At 41.0% G+C, this 13,678-nt stretch overlaps 1 protein-coding gene across 1 annotated transcript; it reads right to left on the bottom strand.

Annotated features, from left to right (window-relative positions):
- Positions 1-811: 811 nt before the first annotated feature.
- LOC308079853 (small ribosomal subunit protein uS2-like) lies at positions 812-4,380 on the bottom strand. The gene is made up of 7 exons (XM_080421464.1): positions 4,337-4,380; positions 3,533-3,704; positions 2,781-2,899; positions 1,882-2,127; positions 1,412-1,540; positions 1,118-1,280; positions 812-1,026 (listed from the first exon to the last, which is right to left on the bottom strand). The coding sequence occupies exons 2-7, from the start codon at positions 3,663-3,665 to the stop codon at positions 860-862; spliced, it is 957 nt and encodes a 318-aa protein (XP_080277590.1). The 5' UTR covers positions 3,666-3,704; positions 4,337-4,380; the 3' UTR covers positions 812-859.
- Between the last annotated feature and the right edge of the window lie 9,298 nt (positions 4,381-13,678).

Below are 13,678 nucleotides of genomic sequence, written 5' to 3'. Positions count from 1 at the left end.
GAGCGTGCTCTCGTTTATTTTAATGGAAGCCTTATTAACTATAATTCTAGTGTTCATTTTTGTATATTTTTAAGCCAAGGTTACAGCAATACTCTGAAAGGCATACTCAGGAATGTGAAGTTTTGTTTAGCAGTACAGCTGTAGTAAGTTGATAGAAGCATTACTAAATGCTAAATAAAAACAAAGTTATAACAAATAATAGTGAATATCCCTTATTTATCACATATGTGACTATCATGGGCTTTTTGAGTAATGGGGTACTACTGGCGAGAGTGCCGATAAACAGGGGCGGGCTGGGACCATAATTCAGCCCTGGCATTTTGGTCCGAACCGGCGCACCGCCCCCGGACCGTTTTGCCAACGTGGGGGGGGGGGGGGGGGGGGTCCCTGCCGATAAACAATGCGGCCCTCCAGAGTGATTGAGGAAATTTTGTGGCCCTCACCATCTACAAAGTTGCCCACCCCTGATCTACAAGCTCACAACATGTCACATCTGGCTGTGTGAGCTTGTACCTCAACTATTAAAGTAGTTATTGAACAGATGAGAAGTATTAAGAGCTTGTGACCAACTATGGTGGAACAGGTTCTTTTTCCATTTGAAAAGTTAAGGTTTTGGACACAAGGTTTACATCAACAATATACTGTACATTTGTCAGGAGTTGTTTGATATATGCAATTGGAAGCTTTCTGGCCCTAAAACTTTTAATTTACGTTAATTCAGGTAGTTCAAAGCTACCGATATAGTTGAAAAACTACGTTTTCTGAGGTGACCCGATAACCTTTAGTACACAACAAAACAACAAGTCATGAGTGAGTCTGTAAAAAGAGCTGCTTTATTGTCATCGCCAAGGTCAGTGATCTAATTAGGCCACTCAGAAGCGGCTCCGCCCCAGTCAGTTGATGCCTGGGCAGTGGGGGCAGCAGACCAGTCCTCAGTGGCAGGCTGAGTACTCCAGTCCTCACCAGAGAAGACTTCACCTGCAGCCGGCTTGGCAGGAGCAGCGGCGGCAGCCGCAGCACTAGTCGCTGTAAGGAGACAGGATAAGTTGCGGTTTAGCAAATGCTGAATGCAAGTAACAGGTCATACATTCTAACATATCAGTGGATGTGTTCTTACCAGCAGGGAACTGCTGGATGGCCACTGGTGGAACAGCCACACCCTCAGACCAGTCAGCCACCTCAGGTGGCTGAGTGAAATCAGCGGCTGGGGCGGTCCACTCTCCCTGGAACTCCTCCTTGCCAGCAGCCTTCTCAGCTGCATCCTTCTCCTCCTGCTCAATCTGCAAGGAATGGTGACATTTAAGATGAGACAATGGCTGCTAAAACATCTGTAATATACTGGGGCAAACAACAAGTAATTATAGAAGCGAGGACATGAAATCCAGTGTTATGTCGATCTCACCTGAGTCACCTCCACAGGATCCCTGTAGAAGTAGAGATCAGGCATGACCTCCCAGGGGTGCTCCCTGGAGATGGTACCCCTGAACCTCAGCACCTCCCTGGCCAGCATCCACCACATGAGACCCACAGAGTGGTGACCCTGGAACACAAACCATCAGTTATGATGATGTACAAAACTCACTGCCAGTCATTATGGGGCCTTAAACATGGTCAAATAAACATTTTGACTGTGTAGCAAGGCCTATGTACTGTACCCACTTCCCAAGGAGCACCTGAGAGATGGGGAAACAAGGCCTTGCATTGCTGTAGCACACATTCTGCACCCAGAACTGCACTGATGAGACAGCGACGGGCTCTAACTGTGTGCATGATGTCCTTATGAGACCATTAAACCTTGACCATAAAAGACAGACTAAAAACCTCTTATCAAGTCACATGACATCACAATTTACAACGGATTTGTAAATCAGTCCGTCTCACCTTGTTGTTACAGGGGATGGCAATGTCCACGTATCTGAGTGGGGAGTCTGTGTTGCACAGAGCAATGGTGGGGATGTTGACGTAGGAGGCCTCAGTCAGTGGCTGATGGTCAACACGAGGGTCCGTCACGATCAGAAGACGGGGCTCCCTGAAGGCAGCCTGGATCTGATTGGTGAAGGTTCCAGGGGTGAAACGACCTTGGAAGGTGCTGGCACCGGTAGCAGAGGCAAACTTCAGCACTGCTCTCTAAAGACAAAGGGGAAGTTACAGAAATGACGTTCTTTCCAAACTTTGCTTGAGTGACTGTTGTGACAAGGCCAATACCCGATTTATACTTAGTTGCATGCACCGAAAATAATCGATCTACAAGCTCACAACACGTTGCGATGCGAGCTTGTAGTTCAGCTACTGTTTTTTCGGCATGCAACCCAAGCACAAATCAGGCGTTAATGTGACACAGGTTGTTAGGTAACCCCAGTCACAGGACGTCAGTCCTCGTGGAGTCAGAAAACCCGGCCGAGTCACTGTAGCACACTTCCGACACCTAACCACCGACATCAGTGGCAGGTTTTAATAATGTGCATAGAAACAATATAAACAAATTAAATGATTCGTGAGGTGCATAATTCAGCTAATAAAACGTGTCTACCCATTGTATTTCTCTTCACAGTGAAGAACTAGCTTTTAAAAAGACGCCAGGTAAAAAGGCTACTTTAACCATTTAAACCCTATATACTTAGTTAATGTAAAAACAAAAACAGCCAATCTACAAGCTCACGATGCGTTGCAAGAAGGTAGATGCACATAATGTTGCAGATTTTCACAGAATGCTTGCCTATGATGACATGCCCAGAATAGGGATGCTAGGGTTCATGTGGTTAAAAAGAATGTGTTCATACCTGTCCAGTGTCCCTTGAGGAGATGACGCACACATCAGCTGGGTTCTCAATTGCAACGATGGCCCTGGCAGCCAACAGCAGCTTCTCCCAAGTCTTCCTCGGGTTGATGATGTACACACCTGGTGACGAAGAAAGAAAGTGAGCTACACACGTCAGCAGGACACGTCAAATGTGTTCCTTATAGGAAATAAGCCCTAGATGTTTTATACTGCCATCATACGATGGTGTCATATAGCTGATCTACAAGCTCACAATGCATTAAGTTGTGAGCTTTTAGATCTCTTTTTTTCCCCCACCTATAATGGCAAAATAACAGGTTAAGGCATCTCCCAAGTGTAAAACTCCACAGGATAAAAAGGGAGTGAATGGAAATTAGTGTAATCCTGGATGGGGTAAACATGTGAATGTGGATTCACTAGGGAAAATTCCCTTTTCATATGAAAAACTGACACATATTGCCATTAAGCTTTTTTTTTACTGTGAGGACATAACTAATTCCTTTTCATATAGTTTCTATCCAGCATGTTGTAAATTGAACATTTCGATGTAAATGCTCTGACAGTTCCTGTAACATGATTGATACCACTCCTCACCCATTGGAAGTACTGTACATATCCCACACACCTACCCTTCACTACCACCTGGGAGCATATGTTATATTCCTTCATTTATAGGAAACTGAATTTTATATTTAAATGTGCCTCTGTGTGCGACTTTACATATTGAATTAGCATGATTAGCCCAACACTGACCATCGCCTTTTCTCTTATAGACGTACTTCTCCATCTGGAAGTCCATGTTGGTTCCTCCCAGGTGGGTGGATGCTGCTAGGAACTTCAGCACATCCTCCTCCTTCATCTGAAGGACATCCAGACCTCCGGACATCGTGACCGCTTTTCCTGCGTTACGAGTTAGATGGAAAAGCTGGAAGAGGCCAGGGAGGACAAGAGATCATCATCAACATGTGGTGGTCAGTAGCAAATCCGTGGGTGAGACTAAGCTTAAATCAAAGTAGTTTAATGCAATGATTCTCTAACTTTAGTTTCAATGACCGCTATTTTGGTATGATTTAGGCACACAGACCACCACAACTACAAATGGAACCCATTTGTACACTCTCGGGCCTGTACGAGTCCATTTGGTTCCACCAATTTAGCTGGGGACATTTAGCCAACAACCATTTAGAACCAGGTCTAATCGGTCAATCTGTTGAGCAATAAAATCATTTGCATAAGTATAAAATACTTGGCAATATGTTCCTAACAGGCAATAACTTTTAGCCACAACACTGGCTACGAGAAATTAGTCTATACAAAACATTAAGCTATCCAGCCGCACGCTTCCGAGTATAAACTATGGAGCAGGGCGCATGTCCGCAGCTAGCAGTTAGCTACCTACGTTAGCTCCTACTTCTACTGGAAATTTGACGTCATTTAAACAGTTGCTTTAAAATATGTCTGTGTATGATATACTGAGTTGAATTTCCTGTGTTTATCAGACTCCTTTGGGCGAAATTTGAAGGCTTTTATACGTAAAAATGCCACTTTTTGACTCACCACGAGACAACGCTGTATGGATATCTGGGCACAGGGTGTAAAAAGAACAATGGGAGGAAATGACGTTGCTTTTATACCAAGGCTTCTATGATTCTGATTGGCTGTCTTTTTAGACAGCAGCTGCCTTTGATTCTGGTATGTGGTCAGCAGAGGGTGCTGTCGTCTCACATTAACAGTTTTTGTTTCATTGAGGAAGGTAACTTGAGGTCCCTCTGGGTTAAGTTATCGCAATATGTACACAGTGACACAGCGTTATATCGAGAAACATATTTGAATACATTGTTGAAGAGAATTTCATTAACTGTAAACTGCATAAAGTTGGGTGCCAGTAAGCCATGGGAGAGCCTCCTTGCACCCTGGGCTTTGAAAGACACATGGAAAGAACAGAGGAACATGCTTATCCATGTGGGCTGCTCCTGCTTGGTGTTGACCTAACAGGGTTGTTTGGGATAAGGTCGAGGACATCAGGAGGACATTGAGTCTTACAAATAAAGTTAATGGAGGGAACTGGGCGATGTGTCACCTGAAATAACATGTTATTTCCATTTCCAATAGACACTGTTGATTTGTTGGGTACAAGTGTGTGTGTACCCAACTGTGTCACTCACCACCATAATCATAAAAATAATGTAGGCTATATCTGTATTCTGGCATAAATAGGCTACTTGTGACTTCAGAGAGCATCACTTACTGTAGTTACACACACAGGTTGCCATAATTTACGTTTTTCTATGAATTACTATGAATTATTATTCTTTATTTTTTGTATACTTTATTTTTTCATGGGGACACCACAGTGATGCAGTCAATTACAACACAAAATACAACATCGGGACAAAAACAAAACAGAGACAAAAACAAAATAAGGCAAAAGGAAACATCAGTAAAAAACAAACAAACAGGAAAAGCAAGTTACAGAGGCACAAAAACGAACCCATGTTCATATTCTTTACTGCTCTTTTTCTCCAACTTAGGGATGGGCAACTGGCGGCCCGTGGGCCGCATGCGGCCCGCACCGTCACTCAATGCGGCCCCAGGCCAACATTTTATTTTTTTTTATCACAAAGAAAACAAAGTAATCTAAACATATCCAAAATGGTGAACTATTGCCTTCAACGGTTCCAAACATGCAACTTTCCATGAACCATTTTAATTACAACAGTCCACCAGTAGAGCGTGCTCTCGTTTATTTTAATAGAAACCTTATTAACTATAATTAGTGTTCATTTTTGTATATTTTTAAGCCAAGGTTACAGCAATACTCTGAAAGGCATACTCAGGAATGTGAAGTTTTGTTTAGCAGTACAGCTGTAGTAAGTTGATAGAAGCATTACTAAATGCTAAATAAAAACAAAGTTATGAAAAATAATAATATGATAACATTTACTCAAAATGTCCAATTTTCAATACTTTTACTTCTACTCCACTACGTCTCAGAGGCAAATATTGTACTTTTTCTACAATGATTTGAAAACTTTAGTTACTAGTTACTTTGCTGATATAAATCATTATATCATATAAAACACGCATTATCCACTTCAGCCCTATTTTATACCTATAGTCTATTTGAAAATAGCCGATCTACAAGCTCACAACGCGTCGCGATGCGACGCGTTGTGAGCTTGTAGATCGGCTATTTTCAAACATTTTAGTACTTTTACTTTTGGTACTTTAAGTATATTTTGATGCCAATACTTTTGTACTTTTACTCAAGTAACATTTTGAACACAAGCCTTTTACTTGCAACAGAGTATTTTTTACATTGTGGCATTGCTGCTTTTGCTTAAGTAAACTATCTGAGTACTTCTTCCAGCACTGCAGAGGGCCAAAGCGTTAGTCATGACCCCTTTGCCACCCACCCACCTCCCTCTCCTTCTAATCAGGACGTCTCCACTTCCCGGGGAAAAGGAGCAGAAGAGAGCAGAGTGTTTGTCCCCGGTCTCACTCCTCACAACCTGTCGCCCGTCCAAACCAAACTTTTCCACTCCTGCATCACTCCTCAGCTCATTATGTGCCGAGGGTGGAAGAAGGAGTACTCTGGTTGTTTACTTAGGGCTAAAGGAGCAATTCCACATTATAAAAATGTACTCTACAAGCAGTGGTGAGAAAAGTACTCACATGTTTTACTTAAGTAAAAGTATCAATACTGCAATAAAAGTACAAAAGTATATTGGCGTCAAAATGTACTTAAAGTACCAAAAGCAAAAGTGCTTATTGTGCAGAATGTCCCATTTCAAGTTTTCAAATGTATTCACCTGTTTCCTAGGCTGTGTGTTTTCCACTTCCTGTAGATTTCATTGGATATCATTGGTCATCTGACCAGTTTCATTGGATTTCATTGGATCAAATCGACAGGAAGTGGAAAACACACAGCCTAGGAAACAGGTGAATACAAATCTTTTGAAAATAGCAGATCTGCAAGCTCACAATATTTCCAAATGTATATAGGGGTGAAGTGGTTAATGTATGTTTTGTAATAATAATCAAAATCTTGAAATGGCTAGTAAGTAGTAACTAAAGCTGTCAAGTACTGAAAACTGGAAATACAGTAAAAATACCTCAAACTTGTCCTTAAGTACAGTACTTAAGTAAATGTACTTACTTTACACCACTGGTTACAAGTGAAAAAAGGCCTGTATTCAGAATACTTGAGTAGAAGTGAAAATGTATTGGCATCAAAATATAATTTATTTAAAAAAAAAGTTCAAAATGTGTCAAACTTTTAAAAAAAATAGCTCACAAGTGAGGTTGGAGATTGGCTATTTTTCATTAGAATAAGCATAAAATAGGGTTTAATTGGTTCATGTATGTTTTGTAATAATAATCCAAATCTAAAAAGTAACAAAAGTTTTCCAATAATTGTAGTGGAGTAAAAAGTGCAATATTTGCCTCTGAGATGTAATGGAGTAGGAGTATATCAATTATCGAAAAATTGAAATCCTCAAGAAAAGTAAAAGTACCTCAAAATTGTGCCTAAGTAAAGTACTTGAGTAAATGTACTTAGTTACTTCACGCCACTCATTATGTGGACCACTCACTCTCCGTCTCGTTCGGAGGAGGAGGAGGAGGAGGAGGATGTGTTTTCGGCCTCATTTTGCTCTTTGCTTTTACTTCCACACTCTGTTGTATATTTACACAGCTGGGATTGGACAAGAGAGGCACAGACAGAGAGAGAGAGAGAGAGAGAGAGAGAGAGAGAGAGAGAGAGAGAGAGAGAGAGAGAGAGAGAGAGAGAGAGAGAGAGAGAGAGAGAGAGAGAGAGAGAGAGAGAGAGAGAGAGAGAGAGAGAGCACTCTCTGACCGAACCTGAACCTGAACGCTCACCTCACTGTACATGCAGTGGTGGACAAAGTACTCAACTCCACAGTATCCGAGTCAAAGTATAGATACTCCTGGTCAAATATTACTACAAAAAGTTGTCAAATACGTACTTGAGTTAATAAAGCACAATAAAGCACATTGAATTGCCTCGTTGCTTAAATGTGCTATACAAATAAACTCTTTGATTTGCCTTGTGTGTAACATTATTGCATTTAATTGAAACATTACACAGTGTAGTTCAGTTGAATTCAAATGTGTACATTTTTGTGCTCTCTTCAATATTTAGTTTCATGTGTTTGAGCTTGTTTAATGCCTTCAATGCAGCTATAAATAGGCAATTTTTTTAAGGATGGGGGGAGCATCAGCCTAGTTGGGATGTAGAAGGGGGTGCAATGCCTAAAAGATCTGGGAACAGCTGGTTTAAGTGTTATGTTATGTTCTGCTTTTTTTTTAAAGTATGGATATTCTTCAATTCTTTGTGTGTGGCACTTTTGCTCCATTAGACAGCGGTGGAAAAAGTACTCCAATGTTCTACTTAAGTAAAAAATATCAATACTGCAATGTACTCTGTTACAAGTAAAAGTCCTGAATTAAAAATGTACTTGAGTAAAAGCACAAAAGTATTGGTATCAAAATGTAAATAAAGTACCAAAAGTAAAAGTACTAAAATGTTTGAAAATAGCTACAAGCTACATATCTACAAGCTCACAACGCGTTGTGAGCTTGTAGATCGGATATTTTCAAATAGCCTAGGTATAAAATAGGGCTAAAGTGGTTATTATATGTTTTATAATGTAATAATTTACACCTGCAAAGTAACTAGTAACCAAAGTTTTCAAATAATTGTAGTGGCAACATTTGCCTCTGATGTAATGGCGTGGAAGTCAAAGTACAGACAACTGGAAACACTCCAGTAAATTAAAAGTACCTCAAAATTGTACTCAAGTACAGTACCTGAGTGAATGCACTTAGTTACTTTACACCACTGTGCTTCATTAGATAGTAGAGAGACAGGAAACCGAAGTCATGTGAGAGAGGGACGGGAGTCAGTCGGGGTTCGAACTCGGGACCTGGTGACTCACAGGGAGCACGTGGTCGGTCCGTGCACTAGCTTGGCCGAGCACCAGGCCCCCCCCCCCCCCCGCTTTGCAATATGTTTATAGCCACAGGCTCAGTTGTGTATTTTTCCAGGCAAAGCTAAAGAAACAAGCTTTCCACAGACGTGTGACTGCCCAGGAGTCCTTTGCAATCGCAGCTGACTGCCAGCCCACTGCTGACTGCCAGCCCGCTGCTGACCTTTCTTTCTCAGCTGAATAGCAGAGAGCACCCACCTGTAATTATTCAAACCACCCTGGTTTGCACAGATATAATGAGATGAATATACAAATGCATAAGTGACTGAGCAGGATGAGACAAGCCAGACAAAGCCATGTAGCCTACACAGTGCAGTGGTGTAAAGTAACTAAGTACATTTACTCAAGTACTGTACTTAAGTACACTTTTGAGGATTTTTTTTACTTTACTGGAGTATTTCCCATTTTCAATACTTTTACTTCTACTCCACTACTTCTCAGAGGCAAATATTGTACTTTTACTCCACTACAATTATTTGACAGCTTTAGTTACTAGTTACTTCGCAGATTTAGATTATTATCACAAAACATACATTAACCACATCAGCCCTATATACAGTATAATTCGGCCATTTGAAAATAGCAGATCTACAAGCTCACAGTGCGTCGCGATTGTGAGCTTGTAGATCTGCTATTTTCAAAAGATTTGTATACATTATGAACTTTTGAAATGGGACATTCTGCACAATGAGTACTTTTACTTTTAGTACTTTAAGTATACTTTTATGCCAATACTTTTGTACTTATACTCAAGTAGATTTTGATTACCAGACTTTCACTTGTAACAGAGTATTTCTACACTGGAGTATTGATACTTTTACTTAAGTAAAATATATGAGTACTTTTTCCACCACTGACACAGTGTGGTGCAGTAACAAAGTACATTAGAGTAGGCTATTTGTTTTGTTGTAAAGCTTATGGCTTTCACTCCGCTACATTTCAAACACAAATATTGCACTTTTGACTGCCTCCACATTAATTTCTAAGAATGGACCCCCGGGACCCAAACTTACAAAAATACATTATGAATTAACCACTATATTAACCACAAAAAAAATAGCTGATGTGAGCTTGTAAATCTGCTATTTTCAGTATTTTCTGTAAACTAAAATACAGCAAAGTTTGTAATGTGTACCTTTGAATGCTTAGTTTTTTTTTTAAAGAAATAACTCAAATAGCAAAGAGGAAGGGTGAGGGCATGAAGGACACACACTCAGGCTCATAGAGAGAGTTAGCAACTCACAACATTGTGAGCTTGTTGAACGTTTGCCCCAGAATAGGGTCTCACTGGGGTTCAATTGGTTAAATGTGGCTTTCACTCGCAACCTAAAATTAACACCAAGTGGTTTCTGTGTAAACCATAATATGTCAGTGTTTAGTCCGTGTTCCTGAGGATGATAAATGTCTTGTTTTCGTTTGGCCGTTATTTGTGTTGGGGGTGAGAAACATGTCCCGTTTTGGTTTTTCATGGGAATGCAGGCACTGTGAAAACAGTTCTGTGGTATAAATTCCAGGAATCTCTATGTCTGTCTGCCCTTTGCATATCTCCAAAACCGTTCATCCGATCGACTTCGCCCTTGGTGGTTGTATTGCTGAGGACCCAAGGGAGTGCGGAGTCGATCCGATGAGCATTTCTCCAGAACACGGCTTGCTCCGAATGGGCACACATTTCCAACGGCAGCCGCAAGTTGTAAGCTTGTAGATCGGCCATTTCTGCTTTTTTTTTATTTGAAATTGTGTGAACATTTTTAAACATGGAAAAGATTATGACGATTATGCAAAACATAATTGCGATTATCTCAAATAATTAGATGATTATGTAATAATTGTGATATGCCTATTTATGAGGAACCATAGCAATGCCGTGTCAATTGTGAAGTCGATTGGATGAGCAGTTCTCCAGAATTTCCGTATTCCGAATGGGCATGTATTCCGAACAGGAACTGCACTAAGTCTATTAACTAATCTATTAATTTCAGGAATATCTGTATGTATGTAAGTCTGTCCTTCACATGTCTCGAGAACCGTTGAGATATGTGGATCTCAACGGATCGACTTCACACTTGCGGGTGTGTTGCTGAGGACCCAAGGAGTGTGAAAGTCGTCTGGATGAGCGGTTCTCTGGGACATTGCGACCATCACCAAGCTACTCCTTTCTATTGGCTACTAGTGTAAAGTAACTAAGTACATTTACTCAAGTACTGTACTTTTTACATTTTTTAGGTACTTTTACTTTACCAGGTTATTTCTAATTGTCTATACTTTACTTTTACTTCTACTCCACTACATCTCAGGGGCAAATATTGTACTTTTACTCCACTGAAATTATTTGAAAACTTTAGTTACTAGTTACTTTGCGGATATAAATATGTTACATTATAAAACATACATTAACCACTTTAGCCCTATTTTATACCTAGGCTATTTGAAAATAGCCGATCTACAAGCTCACAATGTGTCGCATCGCAACACTTTATGTACATTTTGATACCAATACTTTTGTACTTTTACTCAAGTCAATTTTGAATTCAGGACTTTTACTTGTAACAGAGTACTTCTGCATTGCAGTATTGATATTTTAATTAAGTGAAACATTTGAGTACTTTTTCCACCACTGCTAACCGGAAGGTTCTCAGTTCGATCCCGGGCTCCCCCAGAGTTAGTGTGGAAGTGTCCTTGAGCAAGACACTGAACCCCTAATTGCTCCCGATGAGCAGGTTGGTGTCTTGCATGGTTTCCTCCACCATCGGTGTATGAATGTGTGTGTGAATGGGTGTGTGAATGGGTGTGTGAATGTGTGTGTGAATAGGTGTGTGAATAGGTGTGTGAATGGGTGTGTGAATGGGTGAATGTAATGCACAATCATTGTAAAGCGCCTTGGATAAAGGCGCTATATAAATGCACCATTTATACCATTTAATGTGTGGGTTAGCAGGAGGATCGTAAACACAGCACCATGTCTCTCAGCCAGGCCAGAATGTCAACGGGACCTTGAGATTAGTGCGGAAAATCAATTACAGGATGATAATGCAGAGAGGCAGGGAGGGGAGATGTGACCACTCCGAGATCTAAATTGGCTGTCAGGGCCAAGGAGGGGGGGGGGGGTGGCTGATTGACCCTGGCAGAGGTCAGTGGCGCTCTGAAAATATTTAAAACACTTTCAATTGGTTCAGGAATACAAAAGAAGACATATCACAGGTTGTTTTCTAATCACTTGCTTTTCGATGTGCAAAGGCATCTAAACGGCGGCAGGTATCGTTTCTGTCTCGGAGCCAGGTATCGCGAGGTTTGGCTGCCAGACAGGAAATGGTGGACAGTCTCGCGATACTTTGGCACGTTCAGAAATATGCTTTGTGCTCTTTAGATGCCTCTATAAAATTATACAGCGTATCACATCGAAAAGCAACACAGCAGAAAACAATGTGATGATATATGTCTTCTTTTGTTTTCCTGAGCAGAGTATTTCATAAAGGTCTCAATCGTTCAGAAACAGTGTTCATAAGCTGTCCAGCCGGCTCTCATAGACTCCAATGTTATTTCACTGAACTTCCGGTGTGAGTCTGCCACCCAGTGCGATGAATCTGCTGGCTGGAATTGCAGGATAGAGAAAATGACTTTGGCGTCTCTTCCTTTTAAAATGAATTCCTTGGCTCAAATGTGGACTTGAGCACCGAGCAAGCGCACAATAGGGTTTCAAACGGTAGACGCACGCAGAATAGCGTTTTAAATGTGGAAGTCTTGCAATCCCAGATTTGACCACCAGGCGACGGCAGCGTCGCTGTTCTACCGCGTTTCTGGGGGCTTGGATGTGAACTTGTAGATCTGTGTAGCCTATTTTTGGCAAACAGAGTGTAGAGGGAAATATTAGCAGACCTAGTAAACCCTGGGGGCTGGGGGACCCCGTCAACTAAGTACAGCACTTGGGTGTAAGTGTACTGTAAGTGGTTAGGCGATTAATCCAAACAGAGTGATCACTGCACACTTGTGCACGCACTCTCTCTCTCTCTCTCTCTCTCTCTCCATATGAGCTTCCAACAATGGATATAGGGTACAACTGTAGGATTTGAACATGTCCTCTCACTGATACTAGATCAAGTTCAGTCATCTTTTATTCTAATGTTTCAGGGTTAGAGTAACATTTTTGCACACCACTGTATACTGCTCACCTTTGGAGTCTCAGTCGGAACAACGGAACAATGTGGGCTATTTGCATAATTTGTTTTTATTTGTTTTTTATGGCACTGTTATTTTATTGTGTGGTGTTGTATAATTGTAACATGGATCTCCCTGGGTCTGAAATAAAGATTGAATTGAATTGAATAGCAATGTTAACGAATAACGGCAGACAATATTTGGAGACACCGCGGACATGTGTTTCAATGAGTCATATCATATCTCACAGGGCTTTTGACAGACTGGCGTGCCTTTACTGTGACAGGCTGGGTTGTTAACCACTTAACCCCAGCAGTTCATAACCTTTTTGTGGATCCGGGCCCACTTGAAAAACCTCAAAAGCATTCACGGCCCACCCATCTTCTGACCACTTAACCACGTCCGGCAGCCCCGGCTTGTAGATCGGCTGTCTTTCAAAATTTTGGTACATTTTGAACATTTGTGAAGAATTTGGCCTATAATGCCCCTGGTCAGCCAGGGTGCCTGATGGAGGGGAAAGGAACTGGTTGGAATAACGTGTTCAAGGGAAACCCTCCCCTGTCAGGTGATAAGAAGGTCAAAATCTACAAAGTAACTAGTAACTAAAGTTTTCAAATAATTGTTGTGGAGTAAAATTATAATATTTGCCTCTGAGATGTAGTAGAAGTAAAAGTACTGAAAATTGGAAACATTCCAGTAAAGTAAAAAATACCTCAAAATTGTACTTAAGTACAGT

Source organism: Gymnoscopelus braueri, assembly GCF_963280865.1.
Source record: "Gymnoscopelus braueri genome assembly, chromosome: 23".
Taxonomy (NCBI): domain Eukaryota; kingdom Metazoa; phylum Chordata; class Actinopteri; order Myctophiformes; family Myctophidae; genus Gymnoscopelus; species Gymnoscopelus braueri.
This window is presented reverse-complemented; position numbering and strand designations above follow the sequence as displayed.

What these genes read in the sequence shown, in the direction of transcription:
- LOC308079853 (XM_080421464.1), bottom strand. Translation starts at nt 3,665, where the DNA reads ATGTCCGGAGGTCTGGATGTCCTTCAGATGAAGGAGGAGGATGTGCTG. An exon ending in TCTACAGGGATCCTGTGGAG is followed by an intron (nt 1,281 to 1,411) that starts GTGACTCAGGTG and finishes CATTCCTTGCAG; the next exon opens with ATTGAGCAGGAGGAGAAGGA. An exon ending in CATCCAGCAGTTCCCTGCTG is followed by an intron (nt 1,027 to 1,117) that starts GTAAGAACACAT and finishes GTCTCCTTACAG; the next exon opens with CGACTAGTGCTGCGGCTGCC.